This window comes from Atta colombica, unplaced genomic scaffold (genome assembly GCF_001594045.1).
Source record: "Atta colombica isolate Treedump-2 unplaced genomic scaffold, Acol1.0 scaffold55, whole genome shotgun sequence".
Taxonomy (NCBI): Eukaryota; Metazoa; Arthropoda; class Insecta; order Hymenoptera; family Formicidae; genus Atta; species Atta colombica.
The window spans coordinates 1515833-1539417 of NW_017259545.1; the positions used below are offsets into that span (position 1 = coordinate 1515833).

Here is a 23585-nt window from a genome sequence, read left to right on the forward strand (position 1 = left end):
GAAATAATAAGATAGTCTATTTTAATTGTCTATTTTAATTGTTTAATGTGAAATGTCATTAATATGAGATTAATATGAGATTAATAGAGACATATTGACCATTCGATTCATCTTGATGACCTCAGTTTTTTCAATATGACAAAATAGACAGTAAACGAGAAATTATGACCAAGTTCGATGGGCGTACTAAAAATTTTATCCAGCACGAGTTAGAGTGACCTATTTTACAGCGACACGAAATGTTGGATCGGAATAAAAAGTGTCTTATGCTAGGAAGGTAACCGCAGGGCGCATGGGACAAAACAAGTTTAACTCTCGACTATGGTTGAATTCAAGTGATGTAAGTGCGCTACACGACGCTAGCGCAATAAAACTGCCATTATATTTTATTACTCGCGAGTCGGTACGCAACTCCAACTCTCTTTTCCATTTTTTAATGTCAACGGCTAACCGGTGTTGCAAACAACACAGTCACTGTTTCAAATTTTTCTGGGTATTTTACAATCTCTAGGTATCAGGGGTACATTTGACTGTGTCATGGTGGAGAATTAAGTAGAATAACAAACTGTAAAGAATTTATGGAGAATGCAAATATTTTTTCGAAGCCATGCAGTGACATAAATCGATCTGTATAATTTTTCATATCTATGACATGAGCTTTTAACGTGCATCAATTTTGATTTGAGTTACATTTTAAATAAAAAATTTAAATGAAAAAAGAATGGATGATGGCTTCTTTTATTGCAAGATAAAATCCTTATAACAAACATTTCCATATTTTAACTACCGTATTTTAATTGTATTCATCAGAAATTCTGCGAATCATGTTTTAGAAGAATTCTTAAGAAATTATTGGAATATTTCACATTAGTATCGATTTGAAAATTTGTGTAGTACGTCTCATTGTTGAGAGAATACATTATCCTCATCTTGTTCGCTATTTGCCAATCCAATTAGTGTGTCCAATAGGTGAACATATAGTTCTAGTCGTTACCACAGATGATATCAACCTTCCAAAAGATCTTCCGAGAGTAGCAGTGTAACGGGTCAAGAGGCCGTCAGGAGTGCAAATCGATTTTCAGGACGAACTAAGCCGAGCCGACAAAAATGAGAGGACATGTCTCTCGCATTATTTATAGAAGATCTCTGAAAAAATTTCTGAATATACGAATCGGAGAAAAATTTGATATTTCAATTAGAATATGTTCTATTTAGTTAATTGAATTTACGTCAATTGAATCGATAACTAGGATATCAATGATTTTTTAATAATTATTAGTTTTGTCTTTTTGAATATCTGGATCTTGTTCTTAAAAATTTCTTTATATCGAATGCAATTTGAATAGCATATATTTGCTATAACGAAATTTGATTACGTTTCCGTTGTTGATACAACGGAATTTCAATACTATAAACTCAATTTGCAGTTTTAATGGAGTTTGTTGAAATTGCATTCATATTCTACTATACTTTTATACATTGCAGCTCAGCTTCGGCTTCAAATCGCATGAAATAGAAAAATTATACATTTATAAATATTGTATATATTTTTTTACAGTAGTTTTGTCTTCTATATGTTTACTATATAATTTATTTTATATTGGTACACTTAATTTTAATTAACTTGATAGGGTCATCTGCCGCGCGCGTAATTAGATAAAGAAAATTTTACTGCAATTTTGATGCATGAAGGCGAAACAACTCTTAGGTGGTTAGGAGATGGCGATGCTTACAACAATTAAGTTTTCCCTAATACCTCAATTTTCGATTAACACGCCTCCTCAATTTTCACGACGGAACAATATGGGAGACATGCAGTAACTTCTTCATTATGGGCACTATCGATCCTACACTCGTTAAGATGACATTAGATTACCGTTAAGTACTCGGGTACTTAATTATTTCGCGAACTTCCCATCATATTACAGCAGAAGGGAGCTTTGCAATATTTGCTATTACTCATCCTCCGACAACATCCCTGAACTATACTATGTATAGCAAAAGTGGATATAATACGTCTTACCAACGTGGTGGATAGCAAGCAAACAGAGGAATTGGGACATTAATTAATAAATTAAGGATTATCGTACGTGTAAGTATCTAAAATGTGAATATTAAAGTTTTTCTATATTAAATTTCTGGAATATTTGAATAATAATACATTTTGAATATCATTGTTCGAATAATATGTATATGTACAGAGTGTGTCTTAGTATCGATCAATCTCAAACGTTTACGCGACATGTTTTAAGCTGTATGGCGATTATCTGTCACAAAAAGTAAGTAGATAATCTGATATAGATTCTAACAGTCTAGATGTTGCGGGCGGTTCATAAAGTACCCAGATGTTTGTATATCGCCACTTAACATCAATAAAGTGCGTTTGAAGAAGGTGTTTGTTGTCAGAATATACAAGCTGCTATTTACAAGTAGCATTTCTTCTCACAAATCTTATCTTGTATTTCTAGATAAACTAAATTGTTTTCACAGCTATAAAATAAAATGTTAAGTACAATATGTAATCGCTTACAATATATTCGATTACAGTATATTTGTGACATACTGTAGATGGGAAAAAATGTTGACATATACATAGATATGTTACTTCATTTTTTCTTCTTTCTTCTTTTTACATATTATTTTAATAGAATTTAAAGAATTTTTTTGCATTAATGTCTCCAATTAGAATTTATTTAAATTTTGATATAAATTGATATACTTTTTACTTATTTGTGTTGTTTATTAAATTGATGCAAAAGAAAAGAAAATAATATTTGAAGATTTTTTTTAAAATATGCATTTAATATTAATATGTGGAAATAAAAAACGGACAAGAAATATTTCAATGTATTTTCTACAATTGATTCATGTAATAAAAAAAAACGGTTAATATTTTCCGAATTCATAATTCCTATGTATTCATTGGAAAATCGTCACTTTTATATGTTTTGTTTGCACGAACAATATTTGATGTTGCGTGCAAATATTCGTAATGTTATGCAACTGGAGTATATATATATATATTTATATACATATACATATATATATCCATTGGCATGCGAAACGAATTGTATTAATTCTTGTCCACAGATGGTCGCGCATAACGATGCGATTTGTGCAAGTCGAAACAATAAGCCCGATTGTATGCTAGAGTAACACGTGAAAATTAACGAAGACAGGTGTTATGCATATTCGAAATTTAAATTCCGTACTGAGACTCAGACAAACATTAACAATAATTCACATTGGCACGCGCGTTGCGATCTGTAACGCTCGCTCTGTCATACTAAATTAATACATCAAAGACTTTTTGTTGATAAAAGGGCTTATAGGTGAAATAATGCTATACGCGTAGATGATCGATTTACGATACGAGACCAGTAGCTACCAATTACACAAAAATGTAATAATTAACGATGCATTTCGACGTAGTAAGTAATTAATTCATCTGCCCTACTGACATCAAGATCATGATATTTATTTTATTCTATAAACTTTAAAGCTTTGAAAAATTTGAGAAAGTTTGAAATATCTAAATTAAATACATCAAATTTATTGCGCGAGATACTAATAACAGCAGTTTATTTTTTATTTGGTTGTAAAAAGACGTAACGTGGTATTACGACACAATATTACGATGTCTAGTAAAAATAGAAATACATATATTCTCTTTAAAAAATGGAGATTTATGCCACTTTATGTTACTATTACATGTTAACTCGACATTTATTGCAATTTTATAGCGCCTACTATTTTCTTTTCAACAGTATACCGGCGCGAAGAAATAAATTAGGAATAAATGTCTGTAACATCTATAAATTTTATTCTCCCTAATTAGAGAGAAATATACTACGTAATATATTAATTATCAACGATAATTAATAACGATCCTATGTATCATTGCTTTCGCAACATGCAAAAGTCAATAATTAAAACGCAATTCACTATTTATATATCATTATGTAGATTACATGTTTAATTTACATTTACGTATGATTCTCGGATATCTTCCAATGCATTGCCGCACATTTTTGGAGCGTTATTAATTCTACCTTTACAGAAATAGCGGCATTTGATAACGAAATTCCAGTTGAAAAGTACCGCGTGGTAGGACCGCATATTGCAATTAGAATTGCGCGAAGAAATAATTTAATTAGCGATCCGCGGACGATCCGTTGAAATTTGCTGGCGGAATAAAATGAATTCGGAGACGGAATTGGCGCGTGGAATTTATTTCAATGCGTCGCATCGATGCCACTCACGGGAGCCCACATAACTTTCGTCATTCCTTCAATCAGACGACGGACCACCTAGAAAAGAACCGGAGAAATCCTCGTCGCTGGAAGGAGCGAGAACATGTAAATCTTGACCCCTATTCAGAACACGATTCCGACTGAAGCACAGAAAATCCTCGCAAACTGTATGATTCGTTACTTGATGATTTCTCGAAGTAATAATTAAAATATTTTTTTATTTCACCGGTGCTTATTAACGGTAATTATGCTACGAAAATAAATACACGAATTGCAGAGAGTCTATTACAAATGGTCCACGCGATATTTTCTAATTTCTACACATAAATGTAGAATTTATATTATGGCGAGTCTTAAATAACGATTAGCAGGAAGGATTTTATTATTAGTTCCGGAGACGGAACAATTTCTTTCTCTCTCATTTGCCGATTTGCCGCATCGCACACTTTCACGATTCATTTCACAGAGTGTTGTTGGAAGCGATGAGAATGCATTGGCTCTTCTTTTCTTTTTAATCTCGTTAGGCTTTCGCCGATGAAATTGCGTTAAAATCTCGTACTCATAAATAACGCTTACATCGCTGGTCTCCCACGTAACGTTTTTTTTCCTCGCGCGTTTTCCGCGTATTTTTGAGGATTAAATTTACTTCCACACGTGCTGTTCGCACGAACCCGTTTAAAATTGGCCAATATACTAGAATATTTAACAGACGATTCAGTCACTATGTTTTACGAAATAACAAAAATATATCCATTTGTAACTTTGTGTTTATATTTTTTCCCATTTTTAGGATTTGCAATCAATTTTTCCAATTTTCCATCACTTGTCTGTTGAATTTATATATTCGTTTGATATAAAATATTTTGGGTGAATATATATTATATATCTCACTGTTATTTAGCGTGAGCACAATATTATATTTTTAGATAATTTCTTGTAGTGTATCATTTTTTCATTAATTCTATCGCGAGTTTTGTAGCTACAATAATAAAGCAAAGCGATAAATAATTTTACTCCAAAACGTTTAAAATTCGATAAATTTGATTGCACATGTTGAAATATCAAAACGATTCAGAGAAAGTCTAGTTAAATCGAATTATTCGTTTACAAATTATATTGGATGGGGGTGGGAGTGTTTTGCTAAATTGCTAAAATAATTATTATGTTATATAAATTAGTATTCATTCAGCTTCGCTGATTTATAATTGGTTAATTTCGAATGCATATTGTTTGCTATTGTATTTGCTATGCTTTGTATTTCCATTTATATAGATAATACTTTCATTCATGAAACGCAATTATGAAAGTATATACACTTTTTATAAAATCTTTATTATTAAAATTTGAAATCTATACGCTTATCGAAAAAAATCTGTTTATTTGAAAATAATTATTTTAAAGAATAATATGAAAAATATATATATATATATGTACATACAGGGTGGAGCAGCACGCATAGAATATGTGTGATGCAAATACATCTCTAAATATCTTTAGCTACAAAAAAATACATTACATAACGTATCTTTCAAAACTGTATTGCAACTTTGGTATATATAGCAATTTTTTATAAAATATAATTTAGAAGAGTTATATAGAAAGGTTTGAAAATTTGTTCCCTCACTCGTGTATACACACACACACACACACACACACACACACATACACACACACACACACACACACACACACACACACACACACACACACACATATAAAAGCACATATTCTAAGTTTTTCGTTTTGAAGAGGACATATGCGCACGCGCGATCATTATTACATAAATGTTCCTTGATTTTGCATCGAGCTTTTTTTTTATATCGTCCAATCATGACTACATCGGCTTCGGCGCCGGCCAAAGAATTGATTCGGCTCTCAAAGCTGATCGTGAGTCTCATCTCGACGTCTCGCCGGTGCATGGTCTCGTCGAGGACCGACAACTTTTTCTCGCTTTTGCAGACTTTTGTTGCTCGCGCTGTGCCGGCCGGCCTCTGCGTGAAAGATTTCGTGGGACTGTAGATCAGTACGGTTTCGCATGAGCTCGCGTATCCCGTAAGCCGGAGCTCCGGCACGATGAAAATTTCATCGCACGCGAAGAGAAGAGAGGCGAAGTGGGCCCGGGCCCGGGCCCAGCGGCCTGCATACGTGATACGCCTTCGTAGTTAATATAGGCCGGTTGCCGCCGCATTTCGCGACGATGCGTGGCTTCCTCGTGACGCATTTTTTGCGTTCGGTCACCGGGGTCCATTTTGACACGTATGGAAAGAAAGGGTTTATATAAAATAAATATATAAAATGGATATACAAGTGTAGGATTAATTATAGCCAGCCAGAACGAAAGCCGAATAAATTTAATAACTTTTTTATACCAAACTTTTTTAATACTTTTTTTCAAAAATATGCAAAGTTAAAATATTCTATATGTATAGACTATTTAACTTTATATTTGTATATTTACTATAACTTTGTATTGTTATATTATATATCTATATATATATAATTTAATATACTTATATTTAAAATACAATATATTTATAAAATATTTTAACTTTGCATATTTTTTTTTATGTTACATTATATTAATTAACTCTCTCGTTAATTTTCCATGTAATTTAATCAAATTACTAAGTTGCGTATTCACAGCGAAACATAATATGTTTTTAATTTGATAAAATTGAATAAAATTGCGCACTTCTTCTACTGCTCCTGATTGTTAACACTTCTCCAAATCTTTCTATCATTAAGACTGAGAAATGAAAGATTTTACTTTAAATTGCTGCAGACTAAGCGCTAGAAAATGATTCGTTTGAATAATATCAGCGGAATTTCTTGATAATAGCGTATCGAATGAGAGGAAATTCTTTGAAAAGAAGCTTAACTAGCAGATGAGAGAATAAATCTGAAATGCTTTTTCGCATTTTTTAACGCGAGAACAATTAGTAGCGAGTAAGTGATTTTAATTGTTCTGTGACGTCTCGATTAATTAACAGCTTGATCGCCCGCGTTTCTCACGAAGAAAACATATCGCGAAAAATTAGTGATAAAAGCTTGAGAGGGCCGGGAGGTCCAACGTTACACGGTAAGCGGGTCACACGGTCGGGCGTTAAGCGCGGCTGGTGGAATGTGGCGAGGGAATTAAAGGCGAATCCTGTTATATCCTCCCGCAAGTAAATGGCCACTTTTCGCCCGTAAGTAGTCTCACGATTATCCGCGGAGTCATTAAATTTGCAGCAGGCCGGGAGGGCCAAGGTGGCGTGAGGAGTGGAAACTACTCTCTACTGTGGATTCAATATTAGATATCGCGCGCTACGAAATAAAAGTAAACGGGGAAAGAGAGAGTATAAATGGGGAACGAGGTAAAAAATACTGGGCCGATCGTATTAATCGTAAGACGATTCGAGAGGCAAAAAAAAAGGGAAGAATACGCTACAGATGATCTGAATTAGGTTTGCTTTCAGTTTTGTAGCTGTTCCAATTACGACAAAAGTCATTAAATATACGTCATTATGAAAATTGAAGTATTTTAATCAAAAATATTTTGTGAATAATTTTCATGTATGAACGCACGTGATATAAAAGGATACATTTGTATATTTAACGGGAGAGCAATGTGGTCGACAAATGATGCCATATCATTACGAGACAGAGTATTAAATACACTGTCAAAAATGCAAATATTTGGATACTACAAAAAAAATATAGTAGTTATGACTGATGGCTGGTATTACTATCCTCGACCGATGTTGCTTTTGTAACATTACTGTATGGTGCACAGCGTTATAATAATATTTTACCAATTCATTAACACAAAAAAACCTGATCAGTTTTGCTACGTTTTTACGATGAGGTTTTTGAATTTTGATAAAAAAATCGTACTAGTTTCGTTTGTTGTTATCAGACAGTAAATATCGCATTTTAGACGTTAGAAAACGATATTCTCGTGAGGTGCGCAAATTGAGGTGCCTCAGGTTTTATTAATATGCGAGATAATCTTGAAATTGCATCTCGCGTCGAATCCGCGCAATCGGGCTCTCCAATCTGGAGCTCCTAAATCTCCCACGGGAAAGGCTCTCCCGGTATCAATTCGCTAGTCCGGATTATTCGTCAGTGCCGTACAGTCGGGAACACAGAACAAGCCGAGAATCGATAAAGGAAAACCACTTTCATTTCATTCACGAACGGGGATTTCGTCAGCCGGCCGCGATCGGCTCGCATTAATTCTCATCGACGTAGATTTGACCGTCGTCGTGTTGGAGGTCTACGCGGCCCGGAGTTGGAGGCGCGCGAGCGTTCGCACGCATACCGACGACGAGTTCCGTGTGCGTGACACGCACCTTTGATGCTGTGTGGTCCACATGAGAGAGGGATAAAGTGAAACCGTGGGGCCACGCTGTCTCGGGGCCCGCTTCGATTCCAGAGTCGTTTACACGCGAAACTTATCCACCCAGTTTCAAATTCGGCTCCGGCACGTTCACCAAGGGGAATAGGACTCATAAATTCTAACCGTAACTTGTTATCGCAATCTGCTTCAACTTCTCGATCGCAAATCACTCGGTCAATGAATTTGGAACCGCGCGCAAATTACATGAAAAATTTATTTCTTAGCGTTTGTTCGCGAGATTGTAAATAAATTCCAGAAGAACAAGTCAAAATAACAAGTCATATTAATCGAATCGTGACAAAAAATTCGGTCGATAATCGATCAATAAAAATGATGTCCAATTAATGTTATTTTGACTTTCTTGTTCTCCTTGGGAAATATACGGTTCCAGTTAAATATTTAATTATTTACAAATAGCACATAATGCGATATATTGTAAAATACTAACAATACCGTAAAATTTATGTCACGCGATAACAGTGATAAAGATGAGCTCCATCGAAGCTCTCTCTCCTCTCGAGTGTGAAAGCAGATAGCATCGCCGCCGTACACACACATGGTTCTCATGGTTCTCATAGTTTCCACCGACTTGACTTCTCAGCACATTATTTTCCAACCCCGCGAGGGAGCTATTATGTAAAATGCCTCGCATATACGGGCACCGTAAAGCCGAGTGGCCTTAATTCAGAAACGTCCTGCATAATTAAAGCTCTTCCCACTGGTTTCGCCCGGTGCATTAAGTCGACCCGTGGCGGTGCGGCTCCCCCGCGGCTTGACTTTCCTTCCCGAACCGAATCGATCGTAAATCATTCTTCCTCCGCGGGGATTTTCGTCGGAAACCATCACTTACGTCCGTTCGACTTTCGGAGAATCGAACGGAAACGCGCCGCGCCGGAGCCTGTCAAGAAAAACCGCGGTGCATATTCGCACCTCTCTCTTCTTCTCTCCTTCCTTCTTTATCGCGAGTTCAGTATTTACTGACATAATTAACGTGAGAATTTATTATAGAAGTGGCTGTAAGATGTCGAATTTCAATACAACATTTGTATCTATGGTATATATTGAGAATTGCGAGAGCAACTCAAGAGATTTGATTTTTCGTGTTTAAGTACTAAATTATCGAGCTCATTATCAAAAAAGTGACAGATTTGTGTCATTACTTTCTCGTTGCATATGTTATCCGTAATTCGCTTTAAATCCGTTTCCGTTACATTTTCTCTTTCTACCTTTCTGTTTGTACAGCAATTTACATTTGTGCGTTCAAATTATTTTATTTTCTAGCTAGCGAATTTTTGTTAACAGATGATTCAGACAAGAACCGATGTTCTCGAATATTCTGAAGTTATACATATTGGATGATGAATGTAATTTGCGTATTAAATTTTGAAAATTTCTTAAATGAATTATTTCATAATTTCACGAAAGTTTATCTAAAATGTTTTCGATGAAGAAATACTGAAAAGAATTAAGGATCGATGAAAAACATCTTGAGAACGGATATTTATATCTGTTAATTCAGACGGGACATCGTTCATCAAGCAACAATCAACAAATATTTTATTAAAATAAATAGAAATCAATTTTTTAAATACATTACTATTTTTATCACATTTATAAGTATATATTCGTAGAATTTTTAAAGAGATTTTAAAAAAATATTTTATGTTAAATAAATTATACGTCTTATAAAAAAATTCGAATTTCTTTTATCAACTTTTTAAGAATATCATCCATATCCATCTAACAATCTTTCTTACTCTGTTAGGAACGAACGAATTTTTTTGTAAAGATAGTTTTTTCTTTTAACCACAAGAGAAAGAAATGAGGAGAAACGATTCATCATTTAGTATAGTTAGTGATTTTGTCTTTCGTTTACGGAGTTCATAAAAAGCGCATTAGAAAGGAAATAGCTTCAATGGAACACACAAAATGTAGTACGTCTTGGATGTCAAGGGTTGAGACAGATCTGTGGCTTTTCGACCAACATCTTTCTGTCGGCATCACTGACTCAATCTCGGGAGATGTCGTATCGCTCTTCTCTTTGCGCTCCTTATGACATACGGTCGTTCGCGCTTGAAAGAAACACGTTACGACGTTATAGCCCCGCGGAAACATGAAGATGTACGTTCGCATTCGTTTCGCACGCGGCGTGGCGAAGCGAAGCGAGATGAGAGGTGTATGTAACCCCTTAAGGGAATTAGTCACGGTCGCGTTTGATCGAATCCAGTCGAGAAACTACTTGGAACAGATCTCGTGAGCGGCCGGCCGTCACATCTGAGCGCGCGCGAGCTCGTTGAAGAATCGATAATTGCTTCCTTGTACCTGAAATTAGTAGTGGTCGCCGGATTTTCCCCTGGATCATCGGCTTCTTTACACACGCCTAACCTTTGCCCACAACGTGCTCTGAGATTCTCAAGGGATAACAGATGATTTGCCCTGGTCCTCGGACTTACTGAATTTCTGTTCAAACACATTTGTTTGAAATGATCGCTTCTCTCGATCAGCTGGGTCCTCGCCGAATATTCGATTCCTCTCAGGAAATTCGATTCAGTTAATTTGCATGTGACAACTCATGCACAGTCTCGTGGGACAAGAATGAGCGTTGTTGTCAGTAAATTAATGGCGAACGTTATGTGATAATGATCACATAAATATCTGTATGTATGTGCTATTCAGAAACATTAATCGAGGCTTAACTTATCCTTAATTTCCTTTTATCTTATTTTATAAAAAAAATAGGAAGTCAGATAAAGTGATTAACGCTAATTAATGTATCTTTAGAGAGTATCAATTTGAGCAGCATTATAAAGATTAAAATATATTAAAATAATAAGATACAAATTTTTATTATTGTTACTATAACGAATGATCATTCGAGAAGTCATATTAAATGATACTTGTCTTCATAAAAAAAAAAACTAAGTAAGTAGTAAAAAAATAATCAGAACAATCAAGAAAAATGTTACATCGCGTCCGCCGTAATACTTTTCTAACGATGTAAACGATAATTATACATTGTACTTACATCTGTGAGAGAAGAGAGTCATATAAGAGAAAAAAAGAGTTCTCCTTCTATGATTGTGCATCATCTTGGAACTTTTACCTGTGTCGACGACATAATGTGCGGTTTATATGTGCTGATTCCCATAACGATTTATGTCAGAACACGTATGATTCATTGGGTACTCATTTAATAATGAATCAAGTGGCAGTTGCAATTAGCACATCGCGGAAGATGGAACATTTAGTAGTAAGCATTAATCGACGAGAAAGTGTTCGCGAAGCTCCTTTACACAGCGATATAATCTTCCGTATTCTTACACAAGTTTTTTTTTTTAATTTATTACAGAGATATATGATTCTACGGATTTCAAAATTTCACAATATTCTAAGAATATATCTTGCCACTATTTATGTATGTAATTGCAATAAAATTTATTTTATATTTAATATTATTTATCGCGTATCTATTTTTGTATTTTTTTCAGTATGTCGCACTGAGTACGCACATATGATTAATTACTTTATTTAAGTCGTGTTCTCTTTTCGAATGGATTTGTCAATTACTGGATCGTTATCTTATTTTATTCATTCATTTTTAATTCACCGGCTGGTGGTAAGTTCGGTTCTCCGATGAGAAAGTATCAGCGCCGCGCCATCGAGATTCTTTCAGATGGAAAATAGCGTATATAAGATTTAACGTTATTTGCATATTGGAGCATCGTCAGTATACCTAATTGACGTTCCTGCGATCTCAGTGATGCGTTAATTTTTTGAAGATAGTCTTTTTAATCGATCTTCGTGCTATAAAGCTTCTAACACGTCCTTTGCGTTCATTTTTCTTCGTTTCTTTTTCCTCTCGACCATTTTCTTTTCTCTTTCGAGCGTTCTATTCACGCATAAATTAACTCCGAGCGAGCCAACGACTCGTAAAGCTGCTAAGAGGAACCGTATTTGGCGGATGAAATGAAAAATGAGACGGCCGCAGACTGAATTTTCACACCGGCTTTCGCGATTTTGCAGGATGCGAGACATTATGGAATTTCGGAGTTGGAAATATTCCATCCGTGCTTTGAATTCATTACCGCACTTTTCGTAGATACTTAATAAGTTCAAAGTGAAATTGCGGCATTTCTTTAAAAAAGAAAAGAATGTTTTAAAGCTGAACTTCGAAGAATAAGAATAGTCTACTTGAATTTATCAATAATCGCGCGCAAAATGTCTGATCGTCGATGAATTTAGTCGAACCGATTTAATTAAACAATTGTCGATCCCTTTAATTTCGCGGTGACAGTCGGAGAATTGTGTCTGATAAAATGTTTCAGGCAGATAAGTAAATTAAATTCCGTTTAATGGATGTATCGAAGTACATCGTTTTTCGATAATTATAAGCCGTGCGTGACATTTCTCATAGTTTGATTTTCTAATATACTTATATGTCTTATCCTAGAAATGACTTGATTAATTACTATTAATTGCACGATTCCTAGAAGCCAATATCTCGAACGTCTTTTGACTTTCTCTTCTCGGATTCTAATCGGACAGAAAAACATGAAATAAATAAATAAGTGTTAATTATTAATTAACGATTGTTTAGAGAATTAATGCGCACGCGAGTAAATATTATATATTTGCGTAAATATACACACATATATATAATTAGCGATAGCTTTTTTACAATTTTGTTTATATAAATCTTTCTTTAATATACGGCATATTTATAGTCACGTAGATATAAAAAATAAACAAGATTGATAGATGTATTAATTTTAACTGGATTAATATTTGAATTTATTTATACAAATAAATGAACCATTCATTACATGAGATAGGAGAGTTGAATAAAAAATAGAATGTGATTAAAAACATATAAAATAATTACAGAGCAGAATCAATATTTTATATGGTAGATATCTTATTACTATCATAAGATATAATTAATTATCATTAATATATGTATGTTAGATAAATCAGAAATTTTGAGTGTATCAAAATTATCTTCTCCGATATTTAATTCAAATTTCTATTCCGTATTGTAACTTTACTTCTCTGAGCGTGTATCTTTCTTCGTGATCTCTCTAGTCAATTTATTTAATTGGTAAAATTATCATAAAGCCGCCTATTATCAAGATTCTTGTCTATCTTTAAATTTCGCTTCTAAGCCATAGAATTTCTTCGGATTTTGTCGGCATGATCGGGAAAGTCTAATATCATCGAGGCTATCGTGATTCGATTCTGATTTGATCTTCAAGGTCGGATGTCATCGATTCTAAAGGCGGCTTCGCACAAAGCGATCGCCTTTGCCCATTCGTCCGAGTGTTTCACCTCTCTCTTTTCTTTCTTCCCTCTTTCTCCATCTCTTTCTTTCTGAGAATCTCGTTCAAGAGGAGATCGGCGCCCGAAGCAGCGTCTACCGTTAGCACGTGTGTCTCGTTATGCCACGATTCTACGTGCAAATACGACGAAAGCAACTTTCAGCAAGCTTCCGTCCTGCAACGGAGCACGTAGTCCTTTGTCATGGTCCAGTTTCTCGCGTCTTCGTGCATAATAATGTTTTGGTTCTACTCGAACAGCAAACTTTCGAAAACTGTCGAAATTTCAATGTTGCATAACTCTCACTTACTATGTTAGAACATTATCTTTAGACATTATGTAAATTCAATGAATTGTATGTACATCTTGAATATATCTTTTGAAATGAGTTATGTGCTAATTTAATAATATATATTTCATCGATTTTTATCATGATGAAATTTCTATTATATTATAGTTTTCTTGTATAGAGCCCAATCTTTTCCAATTATGCAATAAAATTTAGGTTTTTAGTATCATCATTAAGTATCATCATTAAGCGATATTACTTGAGAGAACGCGTTAATAATCAGGGGAAATGATTCGTTGATGAGCCTCGAGAGCGAATCGATTCATTCGCACCTGACGCAGGTGAAAGTATCATCGTCGATCGCGCTTCACCGATAACGTTCGCACGTTCGAGAATTTTAGCCATTCCGAGTGCATCAAATTCAGCAATCGGTTTAATGAGTTGATTAACAGACGCAGAGACGAAACATTTTTTTTGCATTTCCATTTTTCTCCTTATATAATTCAAAGCAAAAAATTGTCGTGTATATCGTCTTGAATAGTTTTTTAAATAAGCAACAAATATATTCCGTGCGTTAAATTGCCTCCTCATTGAACGTATAAATTCGGTTGAATTTGAAATTTTTCATACATACTAAAATATATGCTTGAAATAGATTCAAAGAAAGCTTCAAACTTATTTTAGTTTATCCAATTTTTAAATTTGAAATTACATTGCTATTTGAAAAGATATTTTAAAATAAGATATTTTAAAAACACAAGATATGTTACTTATAATTATTCTATTTAATATTTTCATAATATTTTTTTTTTGCCAAAATGAAATGAATGTTAACTTATTAAAATCTGACATTTTTTGCTTGAATCTCAAGTTACTATTATATTATTGCTTTTTAACGCAATTTTTATGATGAATAAATTTATTAATTTATGAAGTTGTTTTGTGAAAGTGCTCTGAATTTAATTTATTAATAAATATTATATAAAGAGTCACAACGCGACCTAATCAGTCTTGCAAAGATTACAGGACGCTGTATTTCACAGGATATCCTACTTTCCCCCAGAGTGAGTGCATTACTAGATTACGATAAGTCTTTGATGTCTCTAAGCTATAGATAGCTGCTTATTAAATTATTAGTATGCGAACGGATGTCATGTTGCTACACACGTGATGTCACTGTCTTGTTCGTTTGAAGTTCGCGTGAAGAATATCTAAACTGTCGCTTTATACATATATACGACCGTATACTATATGTCATGTATAAGCAATATCGTGTATTTCCTTTGTATCGTAAAGTATGAAAAATTTAGATAAACGATCTCTCTTATCCATCTTTCTCTTCCTCTGCCAATTGAAGTCGCAAATCCTGTCTGTGTACGCGAATGTATAATTTTCGCGGTTAGTGACAGTGACCCAGCCGCTACGGCCATTCGCGTCTGGCCCCGCTTCAAAGACTTTCTCGACGTGATCGTTAACAGGTACGATCGAATTCTCGTCGATCGATGAACGTCGAGACATCTAGCCCCTGGGAGTTGTCCTCGATCTTACAGAATCATACGGTTGCTTGTTCAAGTCACTTTTTAGCATGTAAAGATAATACCGTATTATTTAATCCATTTATGCTATATTTAATGTGCAATTCTAATTTAGAACAAAAATTGGAGATTGGAATGGAGTCCGAATTTGACGTTATGTAGTCCGCAGGGCTTTCAGAGAAATTGTATATATTTCTAAAATATGCAGCTGCAGTATTACGCAAAAATCGATACTGAATTTTCGAGGCTGTCAAGCAATCGCGTCTCCTTAATCAGATTTCGTTCGCCAGTAAATTCGTTATCAGCCAAAGTTCTCTCTCTCTCTCTCTCTCTCTCTCTCTTTCTCTCAGGGGATATTCATCGATACGAAAACCGCGAGAATTCGGCGAGGATTCTGTACCTACGCATTCAGTCGTGGGAATGCAATTTTGACGATTCCACTGGTCGATTGGGGCAGGTCATGACCTGTCGGAAATTACTCCCGGCAATCTTTCGCGGGTAGTGGAACGAGAGTCTTTAGGGAGCACAGTTAACAACGTCTTTACGACTCACTTTACAAGACATCGAGATCTCCACGAAGTTGTAAAGGACACATTGGTCCTCATATATTTCGTGAATAGCCGAGCAAGTACAGTCGGTTTGTCGGAAAATGTAGTCACGTCGAGTTCTACCTGGTTTTATGTTTCGTCAAAGTACCGTAAACTATACTCACCATAGTTACTCGTGTATTCATGATATTCTTATGTATCACATCATCATATATATTTTTTTTTTATCTAATCGGCGATGTTCACGTCTGTGTCATTTAATAAATTTTTCTTCAGAGACTTTCATATGCATTGAATAAATATTCGGTAATTCGAAAGCAATTATTTCATCAAATTTAAATAATATTAGGTAAATGCTGATATATAGAACCGTTACGTGTAAAATTTTATATAATTATAATACATTCTATATAATGCATTTTCGTATATAATCTGACAGCACGTTAGCAGTAGAACAAGAGAAGTTATGAAAAGAATATAAAAACTTGGCAGAATCAATAATGTTTTTTGGCACACGGCCTCAATAGATGATTTATGCTGATGTGTAAAATGCTTGAACAATTAAATGCATTGTAAATATCTACATCAGATGAACGGACGTTTGAATATTTTCACATTTATACAAGGCTTTTATTACGTAAGGATTACATTACAAATATAGTAAGTATAACATATAAAAATTTCTCATATATTTATTATTATAGAAAACAATCGATGTATTTGGCTGACTTTAATATTAATTTCACTTGTGCACTGCGCATATGTAATATTAAACAGAAAACGGGCTATTTGTGATTATCGTAGAAACTAATATTTTATCCCATTATTATATCACGTTTAGTTGTAGGATATCGCGGATTTTATTCTGCACTGTCGAACAGATATTATTTTGCGTGCGCGTATTTACACGACTGTAATTAACGTCGAGCCCATCATTCTAGCCATTGATCGTCGGCCAACTGCACTCTGGATACCCACAATTAGACGAATTAATCACATTTCTGCAATCGCGTAGCCGGGTTGCAGCTTTTAAACGAACATGGGGAACATGATACCTCTCGTTCACAAATACAAATGCACGTGTTTACTTCGTTCCATGGATAAACAAAAAACTTCTCGAGGAGCTTTTTGCTTATCTGTATAAATAACGAAAACACGTTTTTAATTCCAAGTACGTAATATTTATTTGTCTCTCGAAATAAAGGTGTTACACAGTTCTCTCCGCGGTACAAAAACGCTCATCCCTCCATAAATCAACAACTTCTGCATTCTGTTCGTTAAATCGATAATATCGGAAAATCAATTTAATAGACGATAGTACAGCGACTCCGCAATATGTCCTTAATTTGCCAAAAATAAATCGATAAAAAAAATATATAAAATAAATATCGCAAAATGATAAAACTCGTAGAACTTTTCGTCGTTTGTTATCTTATTATGATAATCTTTATATAAAGCACAAGGCCAACGATGGTTAGATCCCTATATTTGATTCAAAGCTATCATTGAACAGGGCAGAAAGTGATATGATTATCCGACGGTTAATTCAATTTGCTTCTCGCTGTTTCAGATGATATCGAAGAGATTGACCGAGCTATCCAGGTGGCTACTGTTGGCGGGGCTTTTGTGCTGCTCGTCCTGTCAGAACGTACCTACCTCCCTCGAGAATAAACTCGGTATGTTTCGACTGCTCACTGTCCTCCTGCCCTAAACATGACATTACCACTACGTGTCCTGTGGAAATATTTTCCATCGAACGAATGAAGACACGAGAAGAGAACGAGTCTGCCCGTGTTTACTATTCTAAGATCTCTCTCGTTGCACTGTCATTATTTTTGTATGATCCTGTGAAATGTTTATTCGTACGAATTTGACCCCGGATAAAAAATTTAACACTGTTCCAAATCAAATTTTAATTGTAGGAAACGATATATTACATTATACTACAATATGATATTTCGACAATCTGTATTGAAACTTTAAACGCTTGATAAAAAATAGATATTAAATGATTTTTTTATCATAGTGAGTAATGTGAACAAGACGTACAAGTAGTATAATTGTCACGGGATGACAAATTTTGATTCAGTTCAACAAAATTGTTTTAATATTCTAGCAACCTCGGATGTTAGAATATATAGATGTTAGAAATCTGATTGCTAGAATATTGAAATGTTTTCAAGCATTGCTTAGTTTCCTAATTTATTTTGGACACTTAACAAAATTACTTCTATTTAATTAAATTTTAGATATTTTAGCAAAATTATTCTCTTTGTATACTTAATTATTCTTATTAATTGTTTATATATGATGATCGTTGCAGCTTTTTTCAAGTTCGTGATTCTGTAATAAATCTTATCTGTTAAATTGCGTTTGCAAAAACCGCTCTGCGGGTACTTCGATCGTCGTATTGCGGACATGGAAGCTGCGGGAAGAAGGAGCTGGCACATTGAAGAAGCGACTTCGTGTCGCGACATTGCGACGCTGCTGTTGCATCCAAGTATTCAACATCTCGGTGGAATCAGATTTCTTATTTTTTGGACTGAAAATTAGATTTTTTCAGAGCGATGAACAAAGGGTAGTAACTTGGAAAGTAGTTAATTAAAAAATAAAGATACACTCATTATCATGTCCGTGTTAGTAGAGTCTGCGTTCTTTGTAAAAAGAATAATAAAGATTTAGACAGATTCATTAGACAATACTCGTCCGCGAAAAAGTCTTTGCTTAAAGTGTGGCATAGATATTTTTATCTTTTTCCAATTTTTCTCCAAGTTCTTTACGTCTGCGCGACAGTGACCGCTCTTATTCCGTTTTTATCCGTTCTTGACGCAATGCGGAAAAATGAAGAAATAAAGAAACAGAAGAAAAATGCAAAGCATTAAATACAAGACGGAAATGTCTTAAATTTTATCTAAATTATTTGTTGTAAACTTGACTTAGTGAATTTCAGTATAAACAGAGACGAAGAAAAATTCTGTTGATTAATGAAATAAGACATATCAATTCGGCACATCCGTCCACTTTCGCTTCGGAACACAAGCTGCCAAACATTACTATTAATCTTAGCATAAATCTTGATCAAAATTAGTTGCACGTCATGCGTACGCGTTGCATATGCGTGTGTGTCTCCACGCATATATCAGTGGGGCGGGTCAGTGGGTCATACTACTCGGTGTTAAAAGACACGCACGCGGCACGGCTGGATGTCTTCGATTAATTCATATATTTACGTTATATGCAAACATACATATTTACATATCGATAATTGAATTATTCCGATTAATATTTGATTAATGATGTTTATAGAAAGAAAGAATAAGGAAAAAATTATTCATCAAACCTATCAATGTAATAAATCCGTTAATATTTTATAATGAAAGTCGCAAGAAATCTCTATAAATAATTTATAGATATAAATTTAAATGTCATTTTATATAAGTTGCAAATTGATTAAATTTATTTTGTCAATTTAAATAAAAAAGCGTATGTTCATAATTTCTAAACCTTTGCAAGATTCTTCTGCAAAAGTGAATTTTTAAAGCTGCAATATATAAATCATTTCAACACATTTTAACTTAGCTTTTATTTGCATAATAGTGCGGGAATAAATGAAATGCCAAGGTTTACAGAAAACGCGACACCCAATTGCGATTGTTGAAAGTATTCTCGTACATAATGTCCGCGTTTGTGAATTGTAATTTTTAATTTGCGCTACGTCAGGATAACGCGTTGGGAAACGACGTCCTAGGTGGATTTCTCACCTCGCTGTCCCTCGCCGTGCGTTGTTCTACTTTCAAACAACAACGTCTGACACAAAAATACGAGAAAATAAGCACAGTGCGCGTACTTTTATCGCGCGCGTTCACAATAGCCAACTTTGCATTTAACGTCCCTCTTAACCTTTGCACTTCTCCGCCGAATGCGGCTGCGAGCAACTCGTCGACCCAACATCCTCCTTCATACATCGCGAAACCTGACCCGTGAGAAAAATCCGCGAAGAACATGATTAATTCCTTGACTGCTTTTCGCAGCATGAATATATACAGCGTTCGTATAATCAACTGGTCGCTTCTCTACGCTATTTTACTTGAAATAAATATTTTTCAGATTTTCCGAAAAAAATTAAACCATGAAAGCACGGTGAACGAATAGAATTGATAACGAGATAAAAAATCGTGCAAATATGCATGAATATTATGTTGATTGTCAGTTCAAAAATTTAAATGATTAATAACTGTACGCTGATCAAAAAACCTGATCAAAAAACCCAGTACAGTTTACTACGTAATTAATTTTTATAAAAGGAGGGAATGATATTCGAGTCCCTGCTTTCATCAATATAAATGTAGCAAAATTATTTATTCTCCGTGTTCCGGTTATGTTCATAATTTTTGCTGAAAGCTTCAATATTGCCACAATCGAAAGTACCTCACCCAAAGGTATTACGGCGAATATAAATTTGCGCGAAATGGGAGAAGGGTAACGTATGCTCAAATATGCATGCGGAGCATATCGGCGAGACGTGGAAATTAAAAGAGAGAAGATATGACTGCACATTTTATACGCTCGATTTCATTCGGCATTGTACCATTTCACGCCGACAAAAGCGGCACGGGAATGCGGGAATATGTGTCGCATAAGCGTAATATGTACAAACGAGCGGGAAAATAATCCCACGCGCCACGGCGACATAAACGCGCGCACACAGGCAAAAACATAATAACGCTTTCGGCTTTATGCATTTGCATCGCAGCTATGTTATGCTTCTCACGCTTTGTTCGGATCATGGAGAGATTTTACCTTCTTTTTTTTGCGGTTGGACGTTGCGAGATTATATGTAGTTACACATAAACATAAGAATTTGTTAATAATAAAATAGAAATTGTATACCCCCGCTCTTTGAGTCTTAATTTTATAGAGTAAATCTTTTTAATTATCATATGGAATATCGCTCAGCAATGCGAGCTTTTATAAATGATATATTTTATATGTTACAATTTAATATGAAGCAATCATTCAAATTCGAGATTTTATGAATCGCTTATTGACATGAACGTTATACACGAGATTTCGTTCATACAAGTTTCGTCCTCAATTGCATCGCTACATACTTTTGTTCCATCCACATTACATCGTCATTTTACATCTCGCATGACTCTCTTGAATCGAAATGATCATTTGCATAATAGGAAGAAACAGCTTCGTAACAATCGCCACATTTTATCTCGCCTGCTTGCTCGCCCGGTTCGTATTCATGTCTGTTTCAATTGAAGCTGAGAAATATAACCCGTGTTTCTTCAGTCCACGCGCACGTCACTTCATTTTCAAACAATAATGCATGAAGCTCTGCATAAAACTACGAGAAAATAACGTGTCGCTTTTAGCATTTGCACGTCGCTCTTGCCATTTGGATTCTTCGGATTAATTCTTCTCATAGAAGCGAGTCTTTTGAACAAAGTTACACCGAATGCACATCCATGGTATGCACATCTCTTTTTTTTGACTGTTGAGAATTTTAGGGCGCGTGTGCTGTCACAGTGATTAAAAGATCCGGAACTTTCTTGGATAAAGAGTATCGGCTCGAATACTGCTTGATAAAAAAGTGGGAATTAATTGTAACAGAAATACAGACACAAAATAAATGTTCATTTCTATGATTCACAGCGTCTCCACTAATACGTGTGTTTCCGGCGGGCAACGGTTCGCGAGCCGTGAACAATAAATCTAGGAAGAAAACTCGCCACGAGTCCATTACTGCGTCGCAACTCGCAAGTCTCTTAACCTTAATGAATCTTTGCTCGGTTGTCAACCGCCAATGCATTTCTTTCAAAATAGTTCCTACCGCGTTACGCTTGAGATGAATGTCTTTCGCTATTTCAACAAGACGTCACAAGACTTAAAGTGAAAGATTATTGTAAGATTACATGTGAGCGCTTTCGTATCAATTTTCAATATAAAATCGGATTTAAATCAAGAAACAAAGAAACAAATGAATGAACGATTCACTTCAATGAATACGAACGGCTTCGTACATATTGGCTGTATTTTTTTACATTTATTGAAGTAAGTTCATTCATTCTCGTTTGCTTGATTTGAATTAGGACTAATATAACGCCCACACTTTATCCTTGAGATATTTCATGTTTAAATATTTTAATGTGTATGATGTTTAAATATTTTATGTCTATCGATGTTTATCGATTTCTAATAGCGAATTCGATTGGACGCACTCAGTGCGAAACCCGGTGTATATTAAAATCGAACACAAATTGAGATGAAGATGTAGGTTTGATATAAATATATAAAAACAAATTAAACCGTGAAATCTTTATAATTACTTTATAAGTATGCATTTTATAATTCAATATATTGCATTTTAACAATACTTTTACATTCATTGTCAGATTAAATCGGTGCTTTAATATGCATCATTGCGTACTATGCGTTCAATCGAATTGCTGTAAGTGTTTCTAGTGCTATGAATAAAGATCTTATTTAATAATAAATTGACGTAAATTTACGAGACATCCAAGCAATTGCACTCGTAAAATTTTGATATTTTAAGAATTTAATATAAAAGATTGATTCAACATTCATGCATGTCGGGTTTCGAATGAAATTTGCAAAGGGCGAAGATTTAAATGCCGAATGCGCTCGATTTAAGCTGCCGCTCTGTGCAGAGACTCGAACGAAATTTCCTAACACATAATATTCTCCGAGAAATTACTTAGGCGTCACCTGTCCCCTCGTTTGAAATATGCTAGCGGAAAACTGCGGAGGTCGCGGATTCGACCGTGCATTATGCAGACAGGTAACACGAGAGACGAAGAGACGGCCAGTGCACGAGCCAGAAGAGACCATCTGACCATCCCGTGTCGTGTGAGTATATACGCGAAGCATGACACGTGTATTTATGCGACATGACTGGAGAATACTGGCGCCTGCCGACTGTCATGCAGCCGCGGGACATTCCGACACAGCGTGTCACATTTTCATCCTGACGTAATGCTCGTTCGTACATCGTAATGAGGCACCGCAAGGAAAATGATGGGAAACGATGTCTCTCAAACATCTATAGATTGCGCACTGTTTGCCACGTTATTAAAATTATTACTTTTATATTCTATTTTGCACTTCAATATTTTATTGCTAATTTCTATTTAAAAGCTCGATCTTGAAAGAAATATATTTCTAAAATTTTTTATAACTTTTCTCCTACAAGTACTTATGATTTTTAAATTTTTGTAAAAATTTGTGAATGAAATG

General features: G+C 34.8%; 1 protein-coding gene across 1 annotated transcript in view; it reads left to right on the forward strand.

Moving 5' to 3' along the window:
* LOC108691899 (mucin-3A) overlaps positions 1 to 23585 on the forward strand; it is a 37263-nt gene that overhangs the window by 8553 nt on the left and 5125 nt on the right. Inside the window, exon 2 of the mRNA XM_018199850.1 lies at positions 17890 to 17995. Within this exon, the coding sequence (XP_018055339.1) occupies positions 17890 to 17995 (106 nt within the window). The remainder of the gene's footprint in view (positions 1 to 17889; positions 17996 to 23585) is intronic.